This window comes from Phalaenopsis equestris, unplaced genomic scaffold, assembly GCF_001263595.1.
Source record: "Phalaenopsis equestris unplaced genomic scaffold, ASM126359v1 Scaffold000002, whole genome shotgun sequence".
Lineage (NCBI taxonomy): Eukaryota > Viridiplantae > Streptophyta > Magnoliopsida > Asparagales > Orchidaceae > Phalaenopsis > Phalaenopsis equestris.
The window spans coordinates 62,317,006-62,337,987 of NW_018164444.1; the positions used below are offsets into that span (position 1 = coordinate 62,317,006).

Sequence of the window (20,982 nt, forward strand, 5' to 3'; positions counted from 1 at the left end):
AAGAGCGGCTGCAATGTTGCGGATTGTGGAGAAAAGAATCGGCTTGTTCGGTTTCAGTCTTTTCTCTCCAAGGAGTACATTATTAGTAGAATTTTCCGCAAGGATGGTCCAGCCCTGGGATTGGAGTTTGATCCTCCCCCTGCAAATGCTAGGCGTGGTCTTACTGGTATATTTTACTTCTTCATGTTAATTGAACCACTCACATATTTTTTCTTGTCGAAATGGAACAATGAAAATGAGTCTGGATTGATGAAACTGGTGCTAGTGCATCTATGTTACTTTAATTTGATGATATCACTCCGTGGGAGGGAATGGTTTTCATTCTGATGTTAATAATTGAGAAGGAGAAAGCAGATAGAGGGGTTTAACTTAGATAGAAGATGGGATTGGGATATGAGAATTGGGAGGAATGGAGTTAAGGGTGGAATAAAGGAATAGATAGATGGATATTGATTTTGATGACTAAAGACTGGAGTGAGGGAGCTGATAATTCAGTGCATGAAGCAGAGAGCGTGGGAGGAGATTAGTGGATTCATATAGGAACGAGGGATAATGGGATTTTAATTCTCATTGGTAGAGTATTGATAGAACTGTAAGTAATCCAAGCATAGTCAGTGTCCTGCATAATTGGATCGACATTTTTAGGACATAAGCACAACCATATGAATAGAACCTAATTACAAAAATGTTGTGTGGAATAACCATAGAAATATGAATCAAAGTAAGTGAAAAAATTGTCTTTTGTTGTCCCATGTCAGGTCCAGCCACCATGGCTTCAGGAAATTTTTTTCTACCTTTGAGCAACTGTGTTCTCACTCATTCATTAACCAGAGATATCTCATTTTTTGAATTAATGCTACAATGTACAACTCACATGGTCAAACATAAATGGAATTTCCAAACTGAACTGATGTAGGGCATCAATGATGCGGCAACAACCGCTTGATCCCCGACTTGGGCCGAACTAGTCCAGGTTTTGGAAGCATGGAAAGACCCTCCTAGCCTTAGGAATAGCCACCTAAGGTAGTGGGGCCACTCTGAGTTATCTTATTATTATATATTTATTCTCTTTGGTGATGTTATAGGGTTAGTTTTTGTGTGTGTTTGTTCGGGACAGCCGCCGAAGTTTTCTTCTAGAGCTGTATCAAATGTTTCAAGTGGTGTTCTGACTATATCTTGCTCCTAGGTGGTGATTTATCCTTTCTCTCCCCATCCTCTTCCCCCTCATCAGCCCCTTTGCCATCATCATCCAATGCTGCAATCGCCCTGGACAACAACTTTGTTGCCTTTCCTATTGTATAGCCGCCCAACCACATGAAGTGATTCAAAATTTATTTGTACTAATTGGTTTTTTTTTCTATTAAAAAAATTCTATTTTAATTTTATTTTAGCATTATAATACATATTATTAACCATTATTTGTTTTAAATCAACAAAAAAAGAAGCCAATTTGATTCATTAGTTTTGTGTTACCTTTCAATATGAAGTGCTAAAATCATTGATTTATACATAGGTTTTTCGTTTCGTGAATTACAAGGCATGTTCTTTTATGTTAATGTAGGTACTCTTAGGTTTACTTCATCTATTTAGGTGGTTTATTAGTAAGGGTTGAAAGAATAGGGTGGTATGCTAGTGATCATAAGAATACAGTGATGTACCATTTAATCTGAAATTTTGTAATAATACCGGTAAAGATCCATTTATAATTTGTAAGATACACTTTTTCATCATTATCTTCTTAGCCCATTGATTCTATATAATTGTTGTTTCAGTCTATTTGAGGATTTCTAATTATGCTTGATTTACAATATATTTGTTTTTGGAGGATGATGATCTTTTCCTAATTCATTTGTTTAATTTTAGATTTTGAAAGCTGTCATTGTTGCCAAGATGACGAGAGAGTCCACAAAAGGAGAAAGGTAATTCAAATTATGGTTGTATTTTCAAGGTCATTTGGCATATGTATAATGATACCATGTGTATTTATATTACTTTTTTCCTACGAAATTTCGAAGAACACTGGCACTTGTCGCAATGATGGACAAATTTGTAGCTATTTGTGGATAACATTTATATCTAAAGTAGAATCTTGTAGATTGTATCTTGTTGGCAATTGTAAATTACTCTTTTATAGCATTCTCAAGTGGATCTCGAGGGGAACTGCAGCATTCCTTCTGTTATTTGTGCCATGCTCTGTGAGCACATATAGTTGTCTTAAATTTTTTTTTTTCATTTTTTAACTCAAATGTGACCTAATGTTGATATGCCATTCAATGATTCAGTATTAATATTTAACTAATTTATGTCAACGGTGAAATTAATTTTGACCTGAATGCTGTGTTCCGCAAAAGGCTTTTTGTTACCTTTCTTATTGAGTGGTTTACAATGAATGCTCTAACTACAGGTCTTGAAGTCTTCTGCTGCTGCTATTAGGGGGATCCAATCAGGGAAAGTTCCCGAAAAGAAATATGGCATCGGAAAAGCTCTGATGACTGTATGGCGGGCAACTAATTCCTGCAATGGGGAGTTTCCAGCTGGGCCCAACTTCTTTGATGGAAAAGCCCACTCTTTGCCTTTCACGTCATCTAAGAAAACAATAAAAAAGGTGTCAAAAGAGTTACACCATCAACAGCATAATTGAATTTCTCTTTTGGGAATAAATGATTTACTTGGACCATTTATATGTTCTGTTGTTTACTTTCATTTTTCTTGTGCAGCAACAAGGCAAGTCAAAGAAAAATCTGCTCAAGAAACCACATAGAAGAACAAAGGTAAATTTACCTTTTCAAGATTAAAAATAAGAAACATTGGGAATGATAGTAGTTATCTTTGAAAGCAATTGGAGAGGAGCTGAAAATGGAGTTTGTATTTAGGTTGAAATGCTTGACATAAAATGAAAGATACATTCTGCTCAATCATCTATCAACTAGCCTTAATTACCAATGTATTGCAATTTCTATTTATGAAACATATACAAGGGAATGGACATGACACACCATGCCCTTTGAACTATGACTTAAGGGTAAAAACCACGACAAAACACATGGTCAACATGATTTTTTTAGTATTGTATAAATTATTAACAATAAACTATAAGTAAAACACTTGATATAAATGTTTTTTATAAAAGGAGCATGGTATCAAGAAGTCTAATATTATATATATCAGAAAAAAAATTTCATTTTTTATTTTGTTTTTTTTAAGTTGTTACTTGAAATGAATTATTTTTTGGTATTTTATAACTTGTTTAGTTAATTTTAAAAAGTAATTACAACAAATTTTGGATATTTTGAGTTTTTTTTTTCAAATAAGCTAAATTGGGTTTCAAAACAAAAAATAAAAACATGCAAAAAAAAACCAAACAAACATGCTTTTAAAATAAAAAAAACACAACAAAAAGCAAAAAAATAAATGTGATCCAAACAAGCTCTTAGGATGAACAAAGTAAAGATCAGTTTTGATTTAATTATAAATGTACTGACGAAAAGATAAAGCCTAAAAGGTATATAATTTAAAATAACCAAAATTATGAAGATATTGATGTATCATTGATAGTACTCAACACATCCGCCTGACAGTACGATTATCATTACCACAAACAACCTTGCCCTCTTTAATAGCGCCTTCAATAGCATTGAGAAAATGATGCATTTTCAAAGTTGGCTGATCGAGAAAAAACACAAATTTTCATCAATTCATGTCTTGACAGTGTTGGTGATTTTCAATGCCATGCACGACGCTATGCTTTAAAAAAAAACACTCACATCAAACATGATTGTTGGTCTGTTAGACATGTATCGAGGTTTGTTATGTCTAAAATGTCTCGTTTGAACACATGTTTTTGAAGGGGGCTGTTATTCGTAGGTTTTTTGTAACAGATCAGTATTGGAATGCTTTCTCATTTATTAGATTTATCTCAGGTGCTTAAAAACATGGATGCAAATCTTGAGAAACTTCATCATTTAGAATGCAAGCTTATGATTGATGAAACACATATTATGCATCAATCAAAGTCATCTATACCTTTGGTAGATGATGAAGAGCTTGAACTTATGAAGTTAGAGGAAGCTTCAACTCCATTTAGATGTTCCGAGCATCTTGGTTCAAGGGGAGGGCAAAGTTGCCCACTTTGCAAAGGTTTGTTATTTTATTCGTTAAAGCTGATTAGTATTTTGGGGGAGATGCTGAAATAATACTTTTCTTTCATCTAGACGTTTTAACCAGGTTTCCCCCTGCACTAGTAAAAATGAATCAGCCAATCACCGCGAAACCCTGGGATTTTTCTCCTGAACTTGTGAAAAAGTTCTTCAAGGTAAGCTCGGTTTTCCTTGCTGCGTAGTTTTGTTCAACAAATGATTCGGCTTTTATTTACTAAGGTCAACAAAGTTTTCCTCTTTATTTTGGTCTTCATATTCGCTAAATGTTTGCTTTATTTTTGTAGCAGCGGCGTCGTTATTTTTTTTTTTCTCACCTTTCCTTAAACTTTTAATGAATAAAGATTGTATAAGCGAATTGTATCAAATAAGCGGTTGTTTTTTTGCTCATGGTATTTTTTTCTTGAGCATCCTTCTCTTTGTTTTGGCTTTTGCATCAATTTATGCTTCTTCTCTCATGTTTTTTGGGAGTATCTCTTAATGCTTTAATTTAAATGAAAAAAACAAATATTTTTATTTGTAACGATCATATTTCATGATAGATTGTATTACTTCTATTTTATTATTCTGAATATTAGCATAAAAGTGTTGACTATAACATTTTAATTTTGTAAAGAAATCCAAAATAAAATATCTGCATCCTAAATTAATATTCTTTCTTATCTTGATTTTCTTTAATCCAATCTGAACATGTTAACCTGTTCGTTGACCTATTTGTTGTCTGCGATTTATAATTCTCAAAGGGACTATTGGAATACTGTATAGATATCAGTTAGCTGTAATCTGAAAAATCTGTTTAGGAAACTTCAAGTAAGTCCGCACTGTATTTTTGTGTTTTAAAACATAATCAATTCAACATAAAAAACACAGCAAACTAATTTATTACCAATGTTTCCTGATTTCTTAAATAAAATACAAAAACTCAAGACAACAAATACTCCTAAACAGGCTTAGAGCCATATTAATATATGCTAGTTGACTTAACTACAAAACGGCTTACTTCCTTGGCTCATGAGCACTGAGTTTTGCATCTTTTGAGTCTGATTTTCTTAAATGCGGCCAAAGGTTTTTCACTGTCTAGAAATGATATATTGAGCGAAAAGCATACTCTACCTCTAAATTGCAACGCTTTAATGAATCCTTTATTTTTCACAACTTGAGTTATTTGGTAATTTTTCTCTCAAGTTGTGCAAATTCTTGACCGGAATTTCTTTGATTATTCTTGACTTTTGGTTTGTCTGGTTGGGCTGCTGCTGTTGGTATAATTGACTGAAAAGATATTGTGGGAAACTAACTGCAAGTTGTTGCTGTAAGTGTGACAGCTATAATTGTTTGGTTGGACTTGTTATGCAAATGCTATTTATGAACAACAAATGACATTTCTTTTGTGATAAAACTGCTGTTAAACTGTCTTATTATCCCGAAGGATAAAAATGTTCTTATTTATTTTTTTGTTTAACTCAATAATAAATGGGTGACATTTTGTAAAAAAATATTAATTTAAATGTGTTTAAAACAAAAATTTTGATCCAATAAGCTTTTAAATTTTTGTAAATTATTATTAAATTTATCAATTTTATTTCATAAAATGAGGCTTAAGGGTATTTTGGGCTTTCACGAATCGTTTTTTAGAAGTCATTTTCTTGCAATTGTTTTATTTCCGTTTTTTGTGGATAATTTTCATGTAGTAAGTGACAAAAATATCCGAACTTGTATACGCCCGCGCTATTTTGACCGCCAATTTTTTTTTGGTAAAGCAGGAGATTTGCTTGATCATTATTGTTGAGTTGGTTTGTAATTATGTAGATTTTTTAAAAAAAATTCAATTAGGTTTATTAGTTTACCCTTTGTTGTATATTTCTTTCTGATAAGCTTGCTACTGTTGTTTGGAAATAAGAATTTTCCCACTTGCCAAATATATACTGATTTTTTTTATTTGCATTCGAGTGGTTTTCAGGAAAAAAAAATAAAAAAATTGTTTCTGTTGGCTTGAGTCCATGGATTATTCTGAATCATATTTGAGGAATTAGGAGACTAAGTTTGACACATTGCTGGGTTTAAAATGACTTCTATTAAATAGTTAATAGTCGAGAGACTTTATTGACCATTTGTTTTGGAATATTACATCAGGACTCCACAATTAAATCACGCCACACGTAGTGGAAAAAAAATCGGCCCAGTAACACAAGAGAATATTCCCCATGTTATTCAAGTGTTATTGTATATTATTCAAGTTTATTGTGTTATTATAACATTTATAACATCAAGAATATTCCCAGAACACAATAACACATGAATAACATACAATAACACCTGAATAATATGGGGGGAATATCCCTCGTGTTATTGTGTTCTGTGATTTCATTGGACTTCGCACGTAACTCTACGTGCGGAGTCCTGATGTAATATTTTTTCTTCATTTTGTGGTTATGATGTGAGAATTTTATAGTACTTGTATATATCTTATATATATGTTATATAATTTCAATTAGGCCAATTTTGTTGTATAGATTTTGAATATTGGATAGTAATTAGTCAGGTACATGTATAACTTGCGTATATTTTATGAAGTTTCAATTAGGCCAATTTTGTTGTATATATTTGAACATTGCCGTTGCCGGTCCCAAGCCCGGATGCGAAAAGTGGAGAAAAGTGAAGTGGAGGGTTGCGTTAGATAGTCGACAACCAGCGTAAAACTTGTCGAAAAAAATCATGACATGAATTATGACATTTTTAAGTTGATTTTAAAGATTAATTACTATCCAAATGTCTGAAATGAAAATGTTAAGGTGGGTGACTGTTGATGTTCGGTAGGATTTAAGAATGGCTTATGTTAGAGGTACGATTTGATTGATCTTTATTGAAAATATGATAGTTGAAAGTTAACATAAATAGTTTGGTCATATACAATGAAGGGTAAAAAACTGCTCCCATTAGACAATTAGATAAAGTTAATGTAATTGGTGATGCAACATTCTTGTGCTGCATCAGGGCAATTAAAGAGGGAAAATAGTCGATCTCAAGTAAAATAGGTTTAATACTTCAAGCAACTCTTAACATTAAAGAATGAAAAATGAATATTAAAAAAACTGATCCCAAGTTGGGTCTCTCCTCTTAGTATCTAAGATTTTACCTGATGATGAATTTATACATGCAATCTTTGCAAAAGGACAAAGAAACATAAAAATATCTATGATAAAAATTTAAGAAGAAATATAAAATAACTTATGAGGAATGGAGGCAAATTGATTTATCTCCATAAAGTTTTTGATTTTCTAACCTTTTAGTAGGACTGTTCTAATCCTATTCACATCACGGGCTATACAAGTGTCTTATGCACGTACATGTCAATCAGTAAAAGTGACCCATGCACGTCTTGAGATGGTATGTTCTTGAGAACGACAACATATTCATGTGAATGAAAGCTTTCTAAATGATAAAAGTAGCCACTATTTTGTTTCATGAGTCACAAAATTGTTTTGAAAAGGCAAGCAAGACACATCAACTCATCAAAATTAAATTTCCAACAAACATATTAAACACTCAAACTAACATCTTAGGTTGTTGTACAGACTAAGTCAATTTGAATTGTCCATTTTAGGGGAATATCTTGAAAAAAACAAATAACTTCTGAAGTTCACAACTCAAACTTTACACATACACATGTTCTGGGCAGGCCACTAGTTTGATCTTTCATAGCATGATTATTGGAACTAACAAGGTTTGTATTAAAAAATATATATCTTTTGACTCATATTTTTAGTGTTATATGACTAACTCATCATCGATATTGAAATAAATATTTTTTTAGCAATTTTCTTTTGTCAACTAATTATATATGATCTTTAAGACTTTTTTTCGAAGAATTTATTTCATAATAAAACTTGTGGTGCTGCTGTATATGTAAAATATTATAAAGACTTCGACCCACAAACTCCATCCACTGCATACAAACAAGTAGAGTTGACAATGTTTGAAAATAAAAAATGTAATTGTTTAAATATCTTATGATTGATATGATCACTCCATGTCATGGCTCGGCGGGGTACATCTTTTAGAATCAAAACTTTCAGATTGTAAATTCTTTTTCAAAATTAAATTCATCAATATATATCAATGTTTTCGAGAGCCGTTTGCCTTCCTTTTAGGAAAGGGTCATAAGTCCCATCATTTAGTGTTTGTTCCTTTGTATCCCTAGAATCAGAGTTGATAAGATTTCCATCTCTTTATGAACTATTGCAAAATAATCAAATGGGGTTCTTAAGTCAAGCAATTTTGCCCGTGAATGCTCAATTGTAAAATTTATTATTATTTTTTTTCAATTTACATACGACCTTTAAGATCTTGAACAAAAAAAATTAATTCATAAAAATGTTTTACTACGACATCATGCCTATAGATTGTCATAAATTTTTATATCTTGATCTACTTCTCTATGTTTGAAATAGGTTGATAAAATCTATGATGTGTTTAATTGTATGATAATCTTACATCATACATAAGTTATGTATTTAACCCTTCTCGGCCGTTTTAATTTTCTAGTTTTGAAAAAGAGATAATTTTGTAGATATGAAAATAGTTTAAATATAAATATGTGATTTTGATTTTTGAAAGTAATATTTTTAATTTGTTGAAAAGAGGTGAGACCAAACGAGTCTCACATATTGAATAGTTTGGATAACTGAGTGCAATACCACAAGTAACACACTTATCCCGAAAAATAAACATATCACTTGTAGTAGGATCAATCACCTAAACTAAAGAATTTGTGACATTTGTTTGGTTTGTGAAATATTTTATATGAGGCCAACACGTTCCCCTACCTAATATAAGGATTAAATAGAGTTTGTTTTTCTTGGGTTTCAAGTTCTATACTTAATTACATCTTAAATGACCGGGATCACTTAAGAAAACTCTCGATTAAGATTAGTGGTTCTGTCTTCAAGATTTCAAAGTTTAGGTTTCCACGAGTGAACATGAGAAAATCAAATGGGAGTGGCTTAAACAAGAACAATTATTTTTAAGGAATCCAAAGAAATGAAGAGCAGGGGATATCACAGATATGAGGAAAACTCCGGTGACCTCCCAACTATTCTATTGTTTGGCTTTATATTTTTGAAATAATGTTGTTCAATGTTTAATCCTGCAATTTATTTAGAATTTAGGACTTGTATACGTACGATATTCGATCGTGCAAATGACCTAAAGTGTTAGGACTTATAATGACACAACAGAGTTGTACAAAAGCCTAAATGTGATATGTGAGGGTTTCGCTGCGCTAGGCAAACCACCTCGAACTTCTATGGGTTGTTATTTAAAACTAAAGAAAGTGATTAGTGATATGAATTTGTTTTGACATTGCCGAATGTCCTCGTCGTACTGCCCACGGTGTTCGCTCCAAGCTCCTCGTCGTAGCATCTTCGGGTTTGATTTTTATTTTTAAAAGTACATGCAATCATTAAGTTTTCCTACACTAAGGTATATTGTGTAACAAAATGATAAAACATGCATTATAAAAAGGAAAGTGCAGTAGAATGTACAGTAAAAAAAAGAATAGTACAGTATGTTGTAAATGTAAAAAAAATGCTGTAATGTAAATTAAACCTGTATGTCCGGGAGGCCTGCTGTTCCTTTAAGCAAGCTAGTGTGCATTGTATAAACAAAAGAGATTGCCTGGAAAAACTTGAGAAAATCGACAAATGACCCACGACGGAAAACTCGAGAAAAATCGATAAATGAAAATTTTAAGAAAATTATCAAAATCTCGAGAAGATCCCGGAAAAAGGAACACGAGTGCTTTGCCTAAAAATTCTAATAAAACATATGAAAAATCCAAAAAAAAAGGGAATCGCAAGCACTCGGGTCAGGGCTAGGCTCAAATATAATATATTTGTACTTAAGGGACGTCGAAAGCTACTATCGGTCACCTGGATGTATAGAGTCTGCCACCCCACCCACTCACTAGAAGGGTGGTCCTATTAAACCTAACTTAGGAGGGTACTCCTTAGCCCGGTATCGGTAATCAACAAGCGGACAACCAAGTTGTAACACATTTAAAATTTTTATTGTAGCATGCACATGGATTTCAGACATACAAAAAAGAAGTTGTCTTAATTTTATAGTAAAAATATTGTATCTGTTTTTATCAATTTGTTTTATAAATTTTGAAAAAGTTTAGTTGTCCACGAGTTGATCACGTCGTCGGGCATAAGACCGCCAACAATCTAAAAAGGTACGGGTTCCTCGCCAGTCTTGTGTCGGTGAATGATATTATCATCCTACGGTTCATTAAGCCCTTGGATTGGGTTCCAATGTCGTAGGATGAGATATCATTCCGCTCTACCACCAGCGTGCTTTTTTCATCATCGCCCTAAGCCCCAAAACGAAACCGACCTACTTACGACTTTGCTTGATGATTTCATATATAGCAAAAGACTATATATGAACACTTATGTGTCGGACATAAGCACCGAAAACTGAACAAAGAAACAAAGAAGAAAAGAATAATAAAGGGGATGAGAGAGAGGAAGAATTGATCCACCCAAAAGATCGAAAAAGATGAAGGGTGAATCAACACTCAAAACTTGTAACAAAAAAAAGATCTGAAAAAGGAAGACCCAAGATTCTTGAATCAACCCAAGAAAGATATCATTTTCTCAAATTTTATAATTGGATCAATCCTAGAAGAGTATCCCCTCCAAATTTTGTTTCGAACAGGTTGAAACGGGCCCAAAACGGGCCCAAACGGGCCCAAAACTAATGAGACAATTGTACCCACGGCTCCACCACCTATATGTACTCACACACCCAAGCCTGAACCCATACATGGCATTTATGTTATCTAAGTTTTAATGTCGAACCTCCAAACTCTTTTGCTACTGACAATTTTTTGAGTCTTTCTAATCCTTTCACGAATCCAATTTATATTAATTTTATGATTTCCCGAAATGAAGCTATAAAAGTCTTTCATATTTCATAAAGTAAAGGAGAATAATCCATAGAGAACAACTTTCTAAATCCAAAAAAAAAAGACATGCCAATATTAAATCCATTCAATTCCACCCCTTTGTTAAAAGCTTTTCACAATTGTATAAATGTAACACCAATTTAGAAAAACATAGAAGTGCTCACGGCCAGGGCAAAATGAGCCTGAATAATCCTCAACAGGCTCACGGGTAAGGCCAGGAAAAGGGACAACCGAACCTCATAACAAGCCCAGCGGTAGAAACCAGGAAATGCATAAATAAGACAAAAGCCCACGGGTAGGGGCAACAAGGAGAAAGCCAAGCCTGAACCAACAACCATATTACAGTCTTCAAGTGGCGCATAATTTTAAGAGAAAGTTCACAGCCAGGGGAAATAAGGAGAAAACTAAGTCCAAACCAACCACGACACAAACCACAACAGTAAGGCTCACGGCCAGGTCACAACCAGGGACAACGAGGAGAAAACCAAGCCCCAAACCAACCACGACACAAACCAAGGAATCACAACAGTAAGGCTCACGACCAGGGGCAGCAGAGAACATCCAACAGGACAAAAGGAAACCAGCCAGGATGCTCACGGGTAAAGGAAGCAGACCAAAACCACTAAACTAGCTTCACAACAAAGGGAAAGCCACCACAAATATTACTATTGTACTCATTTGATCTACATAAGAGAGTGAATGAACAAACTCACATATTTTATCTAGATTAAAATCATTTTATTTAGCAAGACATGATAGTATAGAGTGAATTGATTCATTTATATCAAACATTCCCATATAAAAGTGGATATTGAAATCATGAATTTTGGGATGACAAACTTGATTACCAATAAAAATCTCAGGAGGAACGTTATATGAAAAATTTTCGACCAAACCAAGCCCAGCAAAGGGCTAAATCGAGCCCACCAAAGGGGCTAATACAGAAAGGAATTCCAGTCAAAACACAATCCCAAAAGGAGCCAAACCGAGCCCACCAAAGGGGCAAACCGGGTCCAATACAGAGGGCAAACCGAGCCCAGCATAGGGGCAAATCAGAATACAATTTTAGCTCAACTATACCCAGCAAAAAAGAGCCAATAACAGATAAATTTTTGAGCCAAACCAATTCCTTCTCTCAAACCAAATTAAACCCAACATAAAGACTAAAGAAAAGAATATAATTTAAGCCAAAACTGCACCCATCAAATGGGGAAAGCTGATCAGCATTTTCAGCATGAATTCAACCCAAAAGAGCCAAAACCGAACCCATCTATATGGGAAAATTAGAGAAACGTTTTCAGCTATAAGTCCAACCTAAAAGAGCTTTAAAAAAAAACGAGCCCACCAAATGGGCCAAAACAGAGCCACCAAAAATCAGATTCCACAAAACTTTAAAACCCAAAATTTTCATCCCGCATATACTTTGAACAGGGACAAGGAACAAATAAGCATAAGCGAATTCCAACATATATTTGAACATGGGTGATAATAATTAAAAAAACTTAAGAATCAAGTCTTGAACCAACATTTCATTTAGCATCTATCTCAAATAGGCAACTATCATCTCATGACAACAACCGTAATATTCCAAAATTCTATCTATCATGTATTTTTGAGCAGAAAAAGAGAAAAATATCCATATTATGCTTCATTTTTACTGATTCTAGCAAGTATCCATGACTAGATCTTAAAACAGGCCTAAACCTTATCTTCACATGCTTTAAAAGAGAAAAGAAATACTTTTAGATGTCATCCAAAATGGTGTAGATTAGAGGAAAGAAGAGAAATACCTCTTAATGCAAACTCAAAGCAAAACTATAAGACAAAAACACCTCCTACAGAAATCCTCCTCCTAAAAGCTTTGAAAAACAACAACTAACGAACACTCCAGCACACAAGAACTTAGTCGAGAGGGAATTTCGGCAGAGCCTCCCCCTAAGAGCCTTAAACAACCACTAGCAAAACAATCTCAGCCTTCCTTTCGCTCTCAAAATTTTAAACTACCCAAAACAATACTTTAGAAATCTTTTTTATAGGCAGACAAGAAGGGGGGAACCGCCACCTACCACTGTTTTGTGGTCGAATAAAACAACGGGAATGAATCGTCACGATAAAGGAGGAGAAAGTAAAGCCTTGAGAAGGAGAAGTTCGGCCAGCCCCGGGCTCCCACGATTGGAGAGTCGAGAGGTCGAGCTGCCATGCAAGGAAGGAGAAGAGTCGAGAGAGAGGGAGATTGCCGCATGGATGAGCCACATGATCTTGGGCACACAGGGACGAGCCGGACGGCTGATCGAGCCGTGGGATGGGCCAAATGGAGAGTTAAGTGTGCGGGAAAGGGGTAAATAGGGTTTAGGGTTATAAATTTTATTATAAATAATGATATAAATATAAAAAATATTTAATATTTCAAAAATAAAAATTTGATTTGTACTTTTTATTCGTGCATCACAACATAACAAAATAGATATTCTTTCTAGGTAATTCTGACGTTCCGGACGTGTTGGTGTGGTCCGTTTTATCATCGGAGGTCTTTTTGACGAATTCATCGATTTGCATGCAAGTTTCTTGTGTTCGGAAATTATGACAATATGTGTGTCTTTCCTAGCTAAAATTGGTGTCCTGGACGCGTTGACGCAGTCCATTTTATCGTCGGAGATCGTCCAGAGAAGTTCGCATTTTCACCCATCTTTTAGGCTCAATTTTAGTCCGATCTTGTGCAACTTAGTGAATTTTGTGCATTTTGTGTGTGTGTGCGATGATAAGGTCCTGAAGAGATTTTCTTAGAGCTTGAGATCCTATTGAGAACTTCTTCTTGAGTCTCCACATGACAGTCCTTAACCACTCGACCATACGACGATGGTTTTGAGATCATCAATGCGAGATATCACAAGAGAAATAAGAAGTGGATGAAATTTCTAAGGAAATAGATTCCAATACTAGTTTTCTAAGATAGTCTATAGGAACTTCTAGAGCTAGATCCTAGGATTCTAAGAAAAAAAGTAATGACCTCAAAATGAGGTCAACAACCCTCTACAAGCAAGCTGGCTGAGTCGACAAAGTGTGATAAAATAAAGTCATTCAAATACTCTAATGATCATCTCGTTGGTTGAAAATCTTAATTGGAGCGGATCATTATTATCAAAATTGCACTAAATTATACTGCTAATTACTTTAGGCTTAAATTTTAATAAAATATAAAAACCTAAAAAAATATAGATATAAAAATATTCAAATGAAGTTTATTGTTTTAATTTTAAAATAAAATCTATCCACCCTTCGAAACATTGCAATATGTGATAAATTTATGATTAATCTAAATTCACAAAAACTTGATATCATATCAAGCACACATATATGTTTTTTCTCAGAAGATTTCAGCATTGTGAGGGCGTGCTGCATATCCTCTAACAAAAATGATTTGTTGATAGATGACACCACAAAAGTATGGCTATGTTTGAGACCTTCTGACGTGGTGGTGGTATGCCACTAAATCAGATCACTAAATTACATTTATGGCCAAAGCCTGTAAGTTTTCTAATAGTTCAACTCTATTGTGAAGCAAATTGTAGAGTATATTTGGCATAGTACTAAGCTTTTTGTTAGCTAAGGATGGCTTAGAATTTTTTCCCAAGATAAACATACATCCCCTATGTACAATATTTTCTTAGATGCAACTAATCACTGCTGATAATGATTTTTCAATTGGTTCTACTCTTTTAAGTAAACCATTATTTATGACAACTCGTGATAGAAAAATTGTGAAATTTTTGTTGGGTTTGTCATGATTCCCTCATCATTCATGCTACAGGAATCGTTATAAACTTCCTTCAGCTTAAAGCTCAATTGATATTACTATATGTTGAGTAATTAATGCCTAATCGACTAACCTTAATAATAAATTTTGTCTTGTTATTAAGATGGTTAAATAATCGTAGGGCTTGAGCTTATGGTACATCTCTAACCATATCTTAAATATTTTGAAAAATGTGGTAAAAATTTTTAGGCGGTGTTTTAAAAATCTAATTTACTTTTGAAAATTTGACTCAGAACTTGTATAAAAACTCTCTCAGGATAGCCAAGTGTGGTTTTTCCGAGTCCGTACTTTTCTTTTATTTTTCTTCGCTTTTGTATACACATTTTTTGGACAAAAGTAGTTAGAGCATCTAACTTTTGCTTCAATTTCAATTGATTGTTCTTCATATTCCTAATAACTACAAAACCCTGCTTTAATTGGTCGGATAAGGGCATGGACTGGCTAGTAATTGCTTGTTCTGTAGCTATGTCTACTAGTTTTTCTCAGTGTGGTCACCACACTCGCCTTCAAATTGTATGGTGATTTTTTTCTATTTCACATCTCTAATTAGTGAAGGCCGAGGATTACATACAATAGACTTATAGAAGACATTTTTGTCAGTTCTGTGCACTACTCTAGAGTTTATAATTACACAAAAATAATTCAAAGCATGTTTGAAAGTTGATAATTGATTATTAGGGAAATTTGAATGCATACCACACAATTTTTATGTATTTACATATTGACGCCCAAAATTTGATATTTACACTTATAACACATTGATGTCATAAACCTATCCATGAAATGTCATAATCCTATCCATGAAAGGTGTATTTCACTTTCAAAATGATAATGATGGTATTTTCGATGTGATGTTAAAAAAATTGAGTGGAATGCATGTAAATATGAGCGTTCAAGTGTTAAGTCTGTTATACATAAAAATTATGTGGTATGTATGTAAATGCCGCTAATTATTATTAACATAACACTTAATATTCAATTATATGGTTAAAGAACTTGCATTTTCACTTATTAATAATGTTAAATAAGCTTTGCTTATGTGCACTGGCTTAATATTTTTTTTGAAGGTATTTGACTTATTTTCCTTTTAGGTTTGGGATGACTGCGTAAGTCCATTATTGCAATGCTATGTCATATCGGGTAACTTCTATCAAGCTGGGGCATTCTTCTTTAGAGTGGTGTCCGCTTAATGGATCTTATCATTATGATTATGCTTAATATTATTTACAAGATAATATAAACATAACTTCACCACATCATGTTTCTTTGTGTATAACATGAATGCTCTCTCTAGTTTTGCATTGTTGAATTTTTTGTCTCTATCTAAGTAGCCATCAATGTGGTTGATACTTTTGCTCATGTCATAGAAAAATTCACAATTTAACAATCAAGTGATCAAAGCAAGTTCAACAACCCCAAATCTTGTGCCCTTCTCTCCATTGTTGAACCTAGAGATTACATCTCATTCTTATGATCTTCGATCATCTCATCATCAACAGTAGTTGATGAATTAGGGATTTAACGAATTGCAATTCAAAGGCTTTGAAAAGCTGTCTAAATGTCGAATCAATTCTTCGAATAATATCAAATGATTTAACTATCTTACAAATTTCTCCATTATACCGCTGGTTCTGCATGTGAATGAAGTAATGAGATGCCTCTCTATAGGTATGGTTATTGTGTTCATCTGCTTATATAACAAGTCATCTCAAATAAATTAACTTCATATAAGTTAATGAAAATAAAGCAAAAAGGGTTCAAACCATGTTTGAACTATAAAACTTTTCTCAAATCTTGTTTTAAACTTGCTCTTGCCATATTTGAAGATGTTTGAATCTTGCTTGAACCTTGCTTGGTTGTCCCACATGGTTTTAAGAGAGGTTTTGATCAAGTTTCAAATAAGATTCGAAGATGTTTTGGACATGGTTTGAAAAACTTCAAATATTGTAAGTGCAAGTTTCAAAGATAGTTTGAGTGAGTTTTGAATAAATTCAAATATGATTCGGACTTTGTTAGAACAAGACTCAAAAATAGTTGTGACATATAATATGTTGTTTGTGGATATTTAGGATTTACTGTGTGAGTAAGGTTAGAACAATGTTCAAGACCTATTTTATAATTTTGAGCTTTATTCTTTTTGTGGACCCGGGGTTCTTCTCTAATCTATTTCTTCTTATTACTTAAATTTGCCAGTGAATATAGTGATGCATGTATAACCAGAAGTATTGCGTTACTTATCTTGAACGAAAGATGGTTGGAACATTGAGACCTTCGTTGTGAAATTTTATCATAGACCATTTACACAAGCTTTGAGCTTACCTCAGAAAGGTTCGGGGAAGGTGTGACCACTCTTTTATTTGAGGGCTAGCATTAGTATATAGTTATAACTCGTTTTAGTATTGTCTGAGGTAATTTGATTATAAATGAACTTTCTGGTTCATTTCTTTAGATAAACATACAAACGGGATATTTTGCCAGTTACATCTACTATGAGGCATATAAGGTCAAATTTTTTTTTTTTATTGTGGGTTGGATATTAATGCAAAGCTTGATGCTAATTTAATGTTGGACTATTGTTGTAAACTCGTTTTTAAATTTCCTTCTTCGGTATACCTTTCTTGTAAGTTCTTCTCTTTGAAATTTTCGGTTAGATGAGAGATGATTGAAGTGAGCGAAGTAGAGTTTATTAATTGCTTTGGCATTTGTGCTTCTGGAGGAAAATTTTTAATCTCCAAAAATTTGGAACAGGATGAGCTAAGCTGAGTGGGGTGAGCAATAGGATGAGAGGTTGGCTTTGTACAAGAAAATAGAAGGACAATCTAGTTCAAACTTAATTCATAATTTGATGACTCAGCTACAGAAGCAAAACTTATATTTTAAGAATTGCGTCACCTTTGATTTCAAACAAATTTAAAATTCAAGACTGTAGTCCTAAAAGTTCTATCATGTAATTAGGAATAAAGATATTTATAGACATTTGAAGCTTAAAATAGAATTCTGATTATAATTTAAAATATTGTAGAAAATCTTATTGTATCTTTTAAACTACATCACTTTTAGGTTGCCTTATATTAACTGTATCAGATGGGCATTCTGTGGAATTCATTGTATTAAGACCAAAAGTATTTTTAAATTTGGATGTAGGCGAAGACCTGTAATTATAAAAAGATGCACATTTGAGGGCACAAAGAGGGAAGTTTTTCTATGCTCTACTTTCTTTCAAGCTAACTTGCATATCATACATTCATATTCTTTTTCTGTTGCGCAATTGTAATATCTAGTGTTTCTTGCGTGCCCAGGTCTTTCAGTTCTTGTATAATCATGCTACTTCCATTGAAATATGCCCTTTTACAGTTGATGACTTAGTTCAGGCATTCAAAGATAAGGTCAGTTTGTGCAGCCAATCCATACTTTTATCAAGATTTCTTAGATATCGTCAAAATCTAAGTTCTTATTGATATTGATCTCATTGAATTGTGTTTATGAATTTCAGGATTCATTGTTATTGGGAAAAATTCACGTGGAGCTTCTCAAACTCCTCCTATCATGTGTGAGAAGGGAGATATCCGCTGGATTTATTTCTCGTAGTGCAAAGGACTATAGATTTTTGAGTTTTCTACATTTTGTAAGTTGAATTATAAATTGTCTGGTGCAAAAATGTACTTAATTGATTATGCATCAGATTACATTTAGGAGTTTATCTCAAGATTATTTTGATGTGATCTGGATTTCAAATATGTAAGCTTGAGAGGACTGAATGGGTAATATTTTCTAAGGTGGAGTTTCTAGTTAATTTTAAATATTAGGATATATATATATATATATATATATTATATATATATGCTGAATAGGTATTCATCAAAGTTCAAGTCCGGAATTCTTCTTTAGTTATTATTTGTGTCATCAAATGTGAAGGACCCTTGCACATTTGAGTTGATTGCTTGCATGCTATGGATTAATAACGCTGCAACTATTTGTTTTTTTTTAATGAAATGGTACTTTTTGAATCTTCTTTGTTAGTTTTTTTTACTATTATAACAGAAAGTAAAGGAAAATTCTTATATTTAAGCTCTATGCATAAAGATGTCTGTTCTTCGTAATTGGCTAAGCTCTTAACTTCATTGAAGAATGTTCTGTTAGTATCTAAAACTTGTTGTGGGAGTGTAAAGCTACCAATCATGTAGTGTTGAAACATTTTAGTAAGATGTTTAAATCTGATCAATTTATCGAACCACGTGCTTTTTCTCATCATATTTTTACTCCATTTTGTTATTCATTTGTTGGTTTTGCACTCTAATTCTTCACTAGTTTAAGTTTAACGATTTGAACAATGCAAGGCCTTCTACCTTTGCTTGATAAATCAACATTGATTTGTTTATTCTTTGATGCTTTTCCATTATCCCAAAAGAAGAAATCCCTTGCTTGCCATGTCATGCACAACCCCCTCATATATAACAACAAAAGCCTCCAATATTATGTCTCATTGACCTTAAGTTTCCTGAATTTTGCATCGGTTGGTAATGCAGATAAGAGAACGGGAGTTTGATTTTAACATTTGGAATCAGTCTCTGAATTCTCTTTCATGGACTGAAATTCTACGACAAGTGCTGACTGCAGCAGGGTTTGGTGCAAGAAACAATTCTGGAAATAGAGACATTTTTAGCAAGGTATTGAATATCTGCATATATATGTTTTGATTTTTACTTCATGTTTCCACTGTCTACAAAATCTTAAGCCATGATTTTTTCTCTTATTGCACCTTTTTATAAACTGGTATATTTTCTCTCCCTTGTTTGGATAGTTTTATTATTTTTTTGGTAACCATTGTAGATTTTGAGATGTCTTTTATAGAGTACACTCCAATGTACATGTAAGTGGGAGCATGAGCTCACAGATTGGTACTTCACTAATCCATGTGATTCGAAAGAATGAAGTTAAACTACTTTAGAAAGCATGCATTCTTTCTTTTCAATTTACATTTCTTTGACGTTTTCATTTTCACTTTTCATTTTCACCTGCCTTAATAGACCCAAATGTGATGGTATCTTTTTAATTCCATGTGCCTTGAGTTGCAAAAGTTCTTGAGTAACATGTTCTCTTGTCAAATAATTTCAAAATGAACTCTAGCTCAACTGAACATTCAATAGGTATGAATATTTGATATATTTATGTGCTTTTGGCAATTGTAAGATCGTCAAGGCATATATTGATGTACCAAAAATTAATCCAACCGCAAATTTGAAAAAAATATTATTTTCAAGACAAATCAAATTGCAATCAGAAATCAAAAGGGACTTGAAAGCACACTAACAACATTATCCGACTAGGGTCGGGTAGGATGTTTTGGGGACAACGGTGATGTCTGTGTTGTGGTCGAATGCTAAGGCGAGATAGGGTAAGGTTTAGATGGCTAGAAAAAAGAGGGAAGTTGTGGGTGCTTGATGGTTGGGAAAGAGTTAAGGGCAATGACAGATGGGTCAACACATAGAGGGAGAAGTGGTGGCTGAACTAGGAATAAGGCGAGAAGGGGTGGCTGAGTCAAGAAATAAGGAGAGAAGGGGTGGCTGAGTCAAGAAATATGGCTAGAAGGGGGCAATGACTGGGTCACGAACCATGGATGAAGTGGGCCCCGACTGGGTCAAGAAACAAGGAACAAGTGGGCGGTGGCTGGGTCAAGAAATAGGGAAGAAATGGGCGGCGACTGGACAATTGTTGGCCGGTTGCTGTAGGTAGGTAGGGGATGCGTTGTAGGGGAAATCAAAGGGGATAATCACCACCTCGGAGCACGATATATTCGAAGCACCGCATGTCCTTTGATACAACTCGATCAAGGGGAAGAAGCTTATAGGCAAAAATTTAAAAGAAACATAACCTCACCTTAAACTCAACAAACATGCATATAACTAGAGGATAGCTAGGCGGAAAACAATAAGGAGGAGGGGCACTGCCGCCCCTGTTGGACTGACCACTGCGTTGGCTGATTCAGTTGGACCAGCTTCGCGCCAGTATTCTGGTGTTGGGGGAGCTTCGCGTCATCTGTCAAAGAT

The 20,982-nt window shown here is 33.8% G+C and overlaps 1 protein-coding gene across 1 annotated transcript in view; it reads left to right on the forward strand.

The window, feature by feature from the left end:
* The window catches only part of LOC110027783 (homeobox-DDT domain protein RLT3), a gene marked incomplete at its 3' end in the record, with an annotated part of 42,830 nt that overhangs the window by 631 nt on the left and 21,217 nt on the right, over nucleotides 1-20,982 (forward strand). Inside the window, 9 exon segments of the mRNA XM_020729342.1 lie at nucleotides 1-166; nucleotides 1,864-1,919; nucleotides 2,405-2,605; nucleotides 2,718-2,771; nucleotides 3,921-4,137; nucleotides 4,212-4,312; nucleotides 18,235-18,321; nucleotides 18,429-18,560; nucleotides 19,462-19,602. Of these exon segments, the coding sequence (XP_020585001.1) occupies nucleotides 1-166; nucleotides 1,864-1,919; nucleotides 2,405-2,605; nucleotides 2,718-2,771; nucleotides 3,921-4,137; nucleotides 4,212-4,312; nucleotides 18,235-18,321; nucleotides 18,429-18,560; nucleotides 19,462-19,602 (1,155 nt within the window).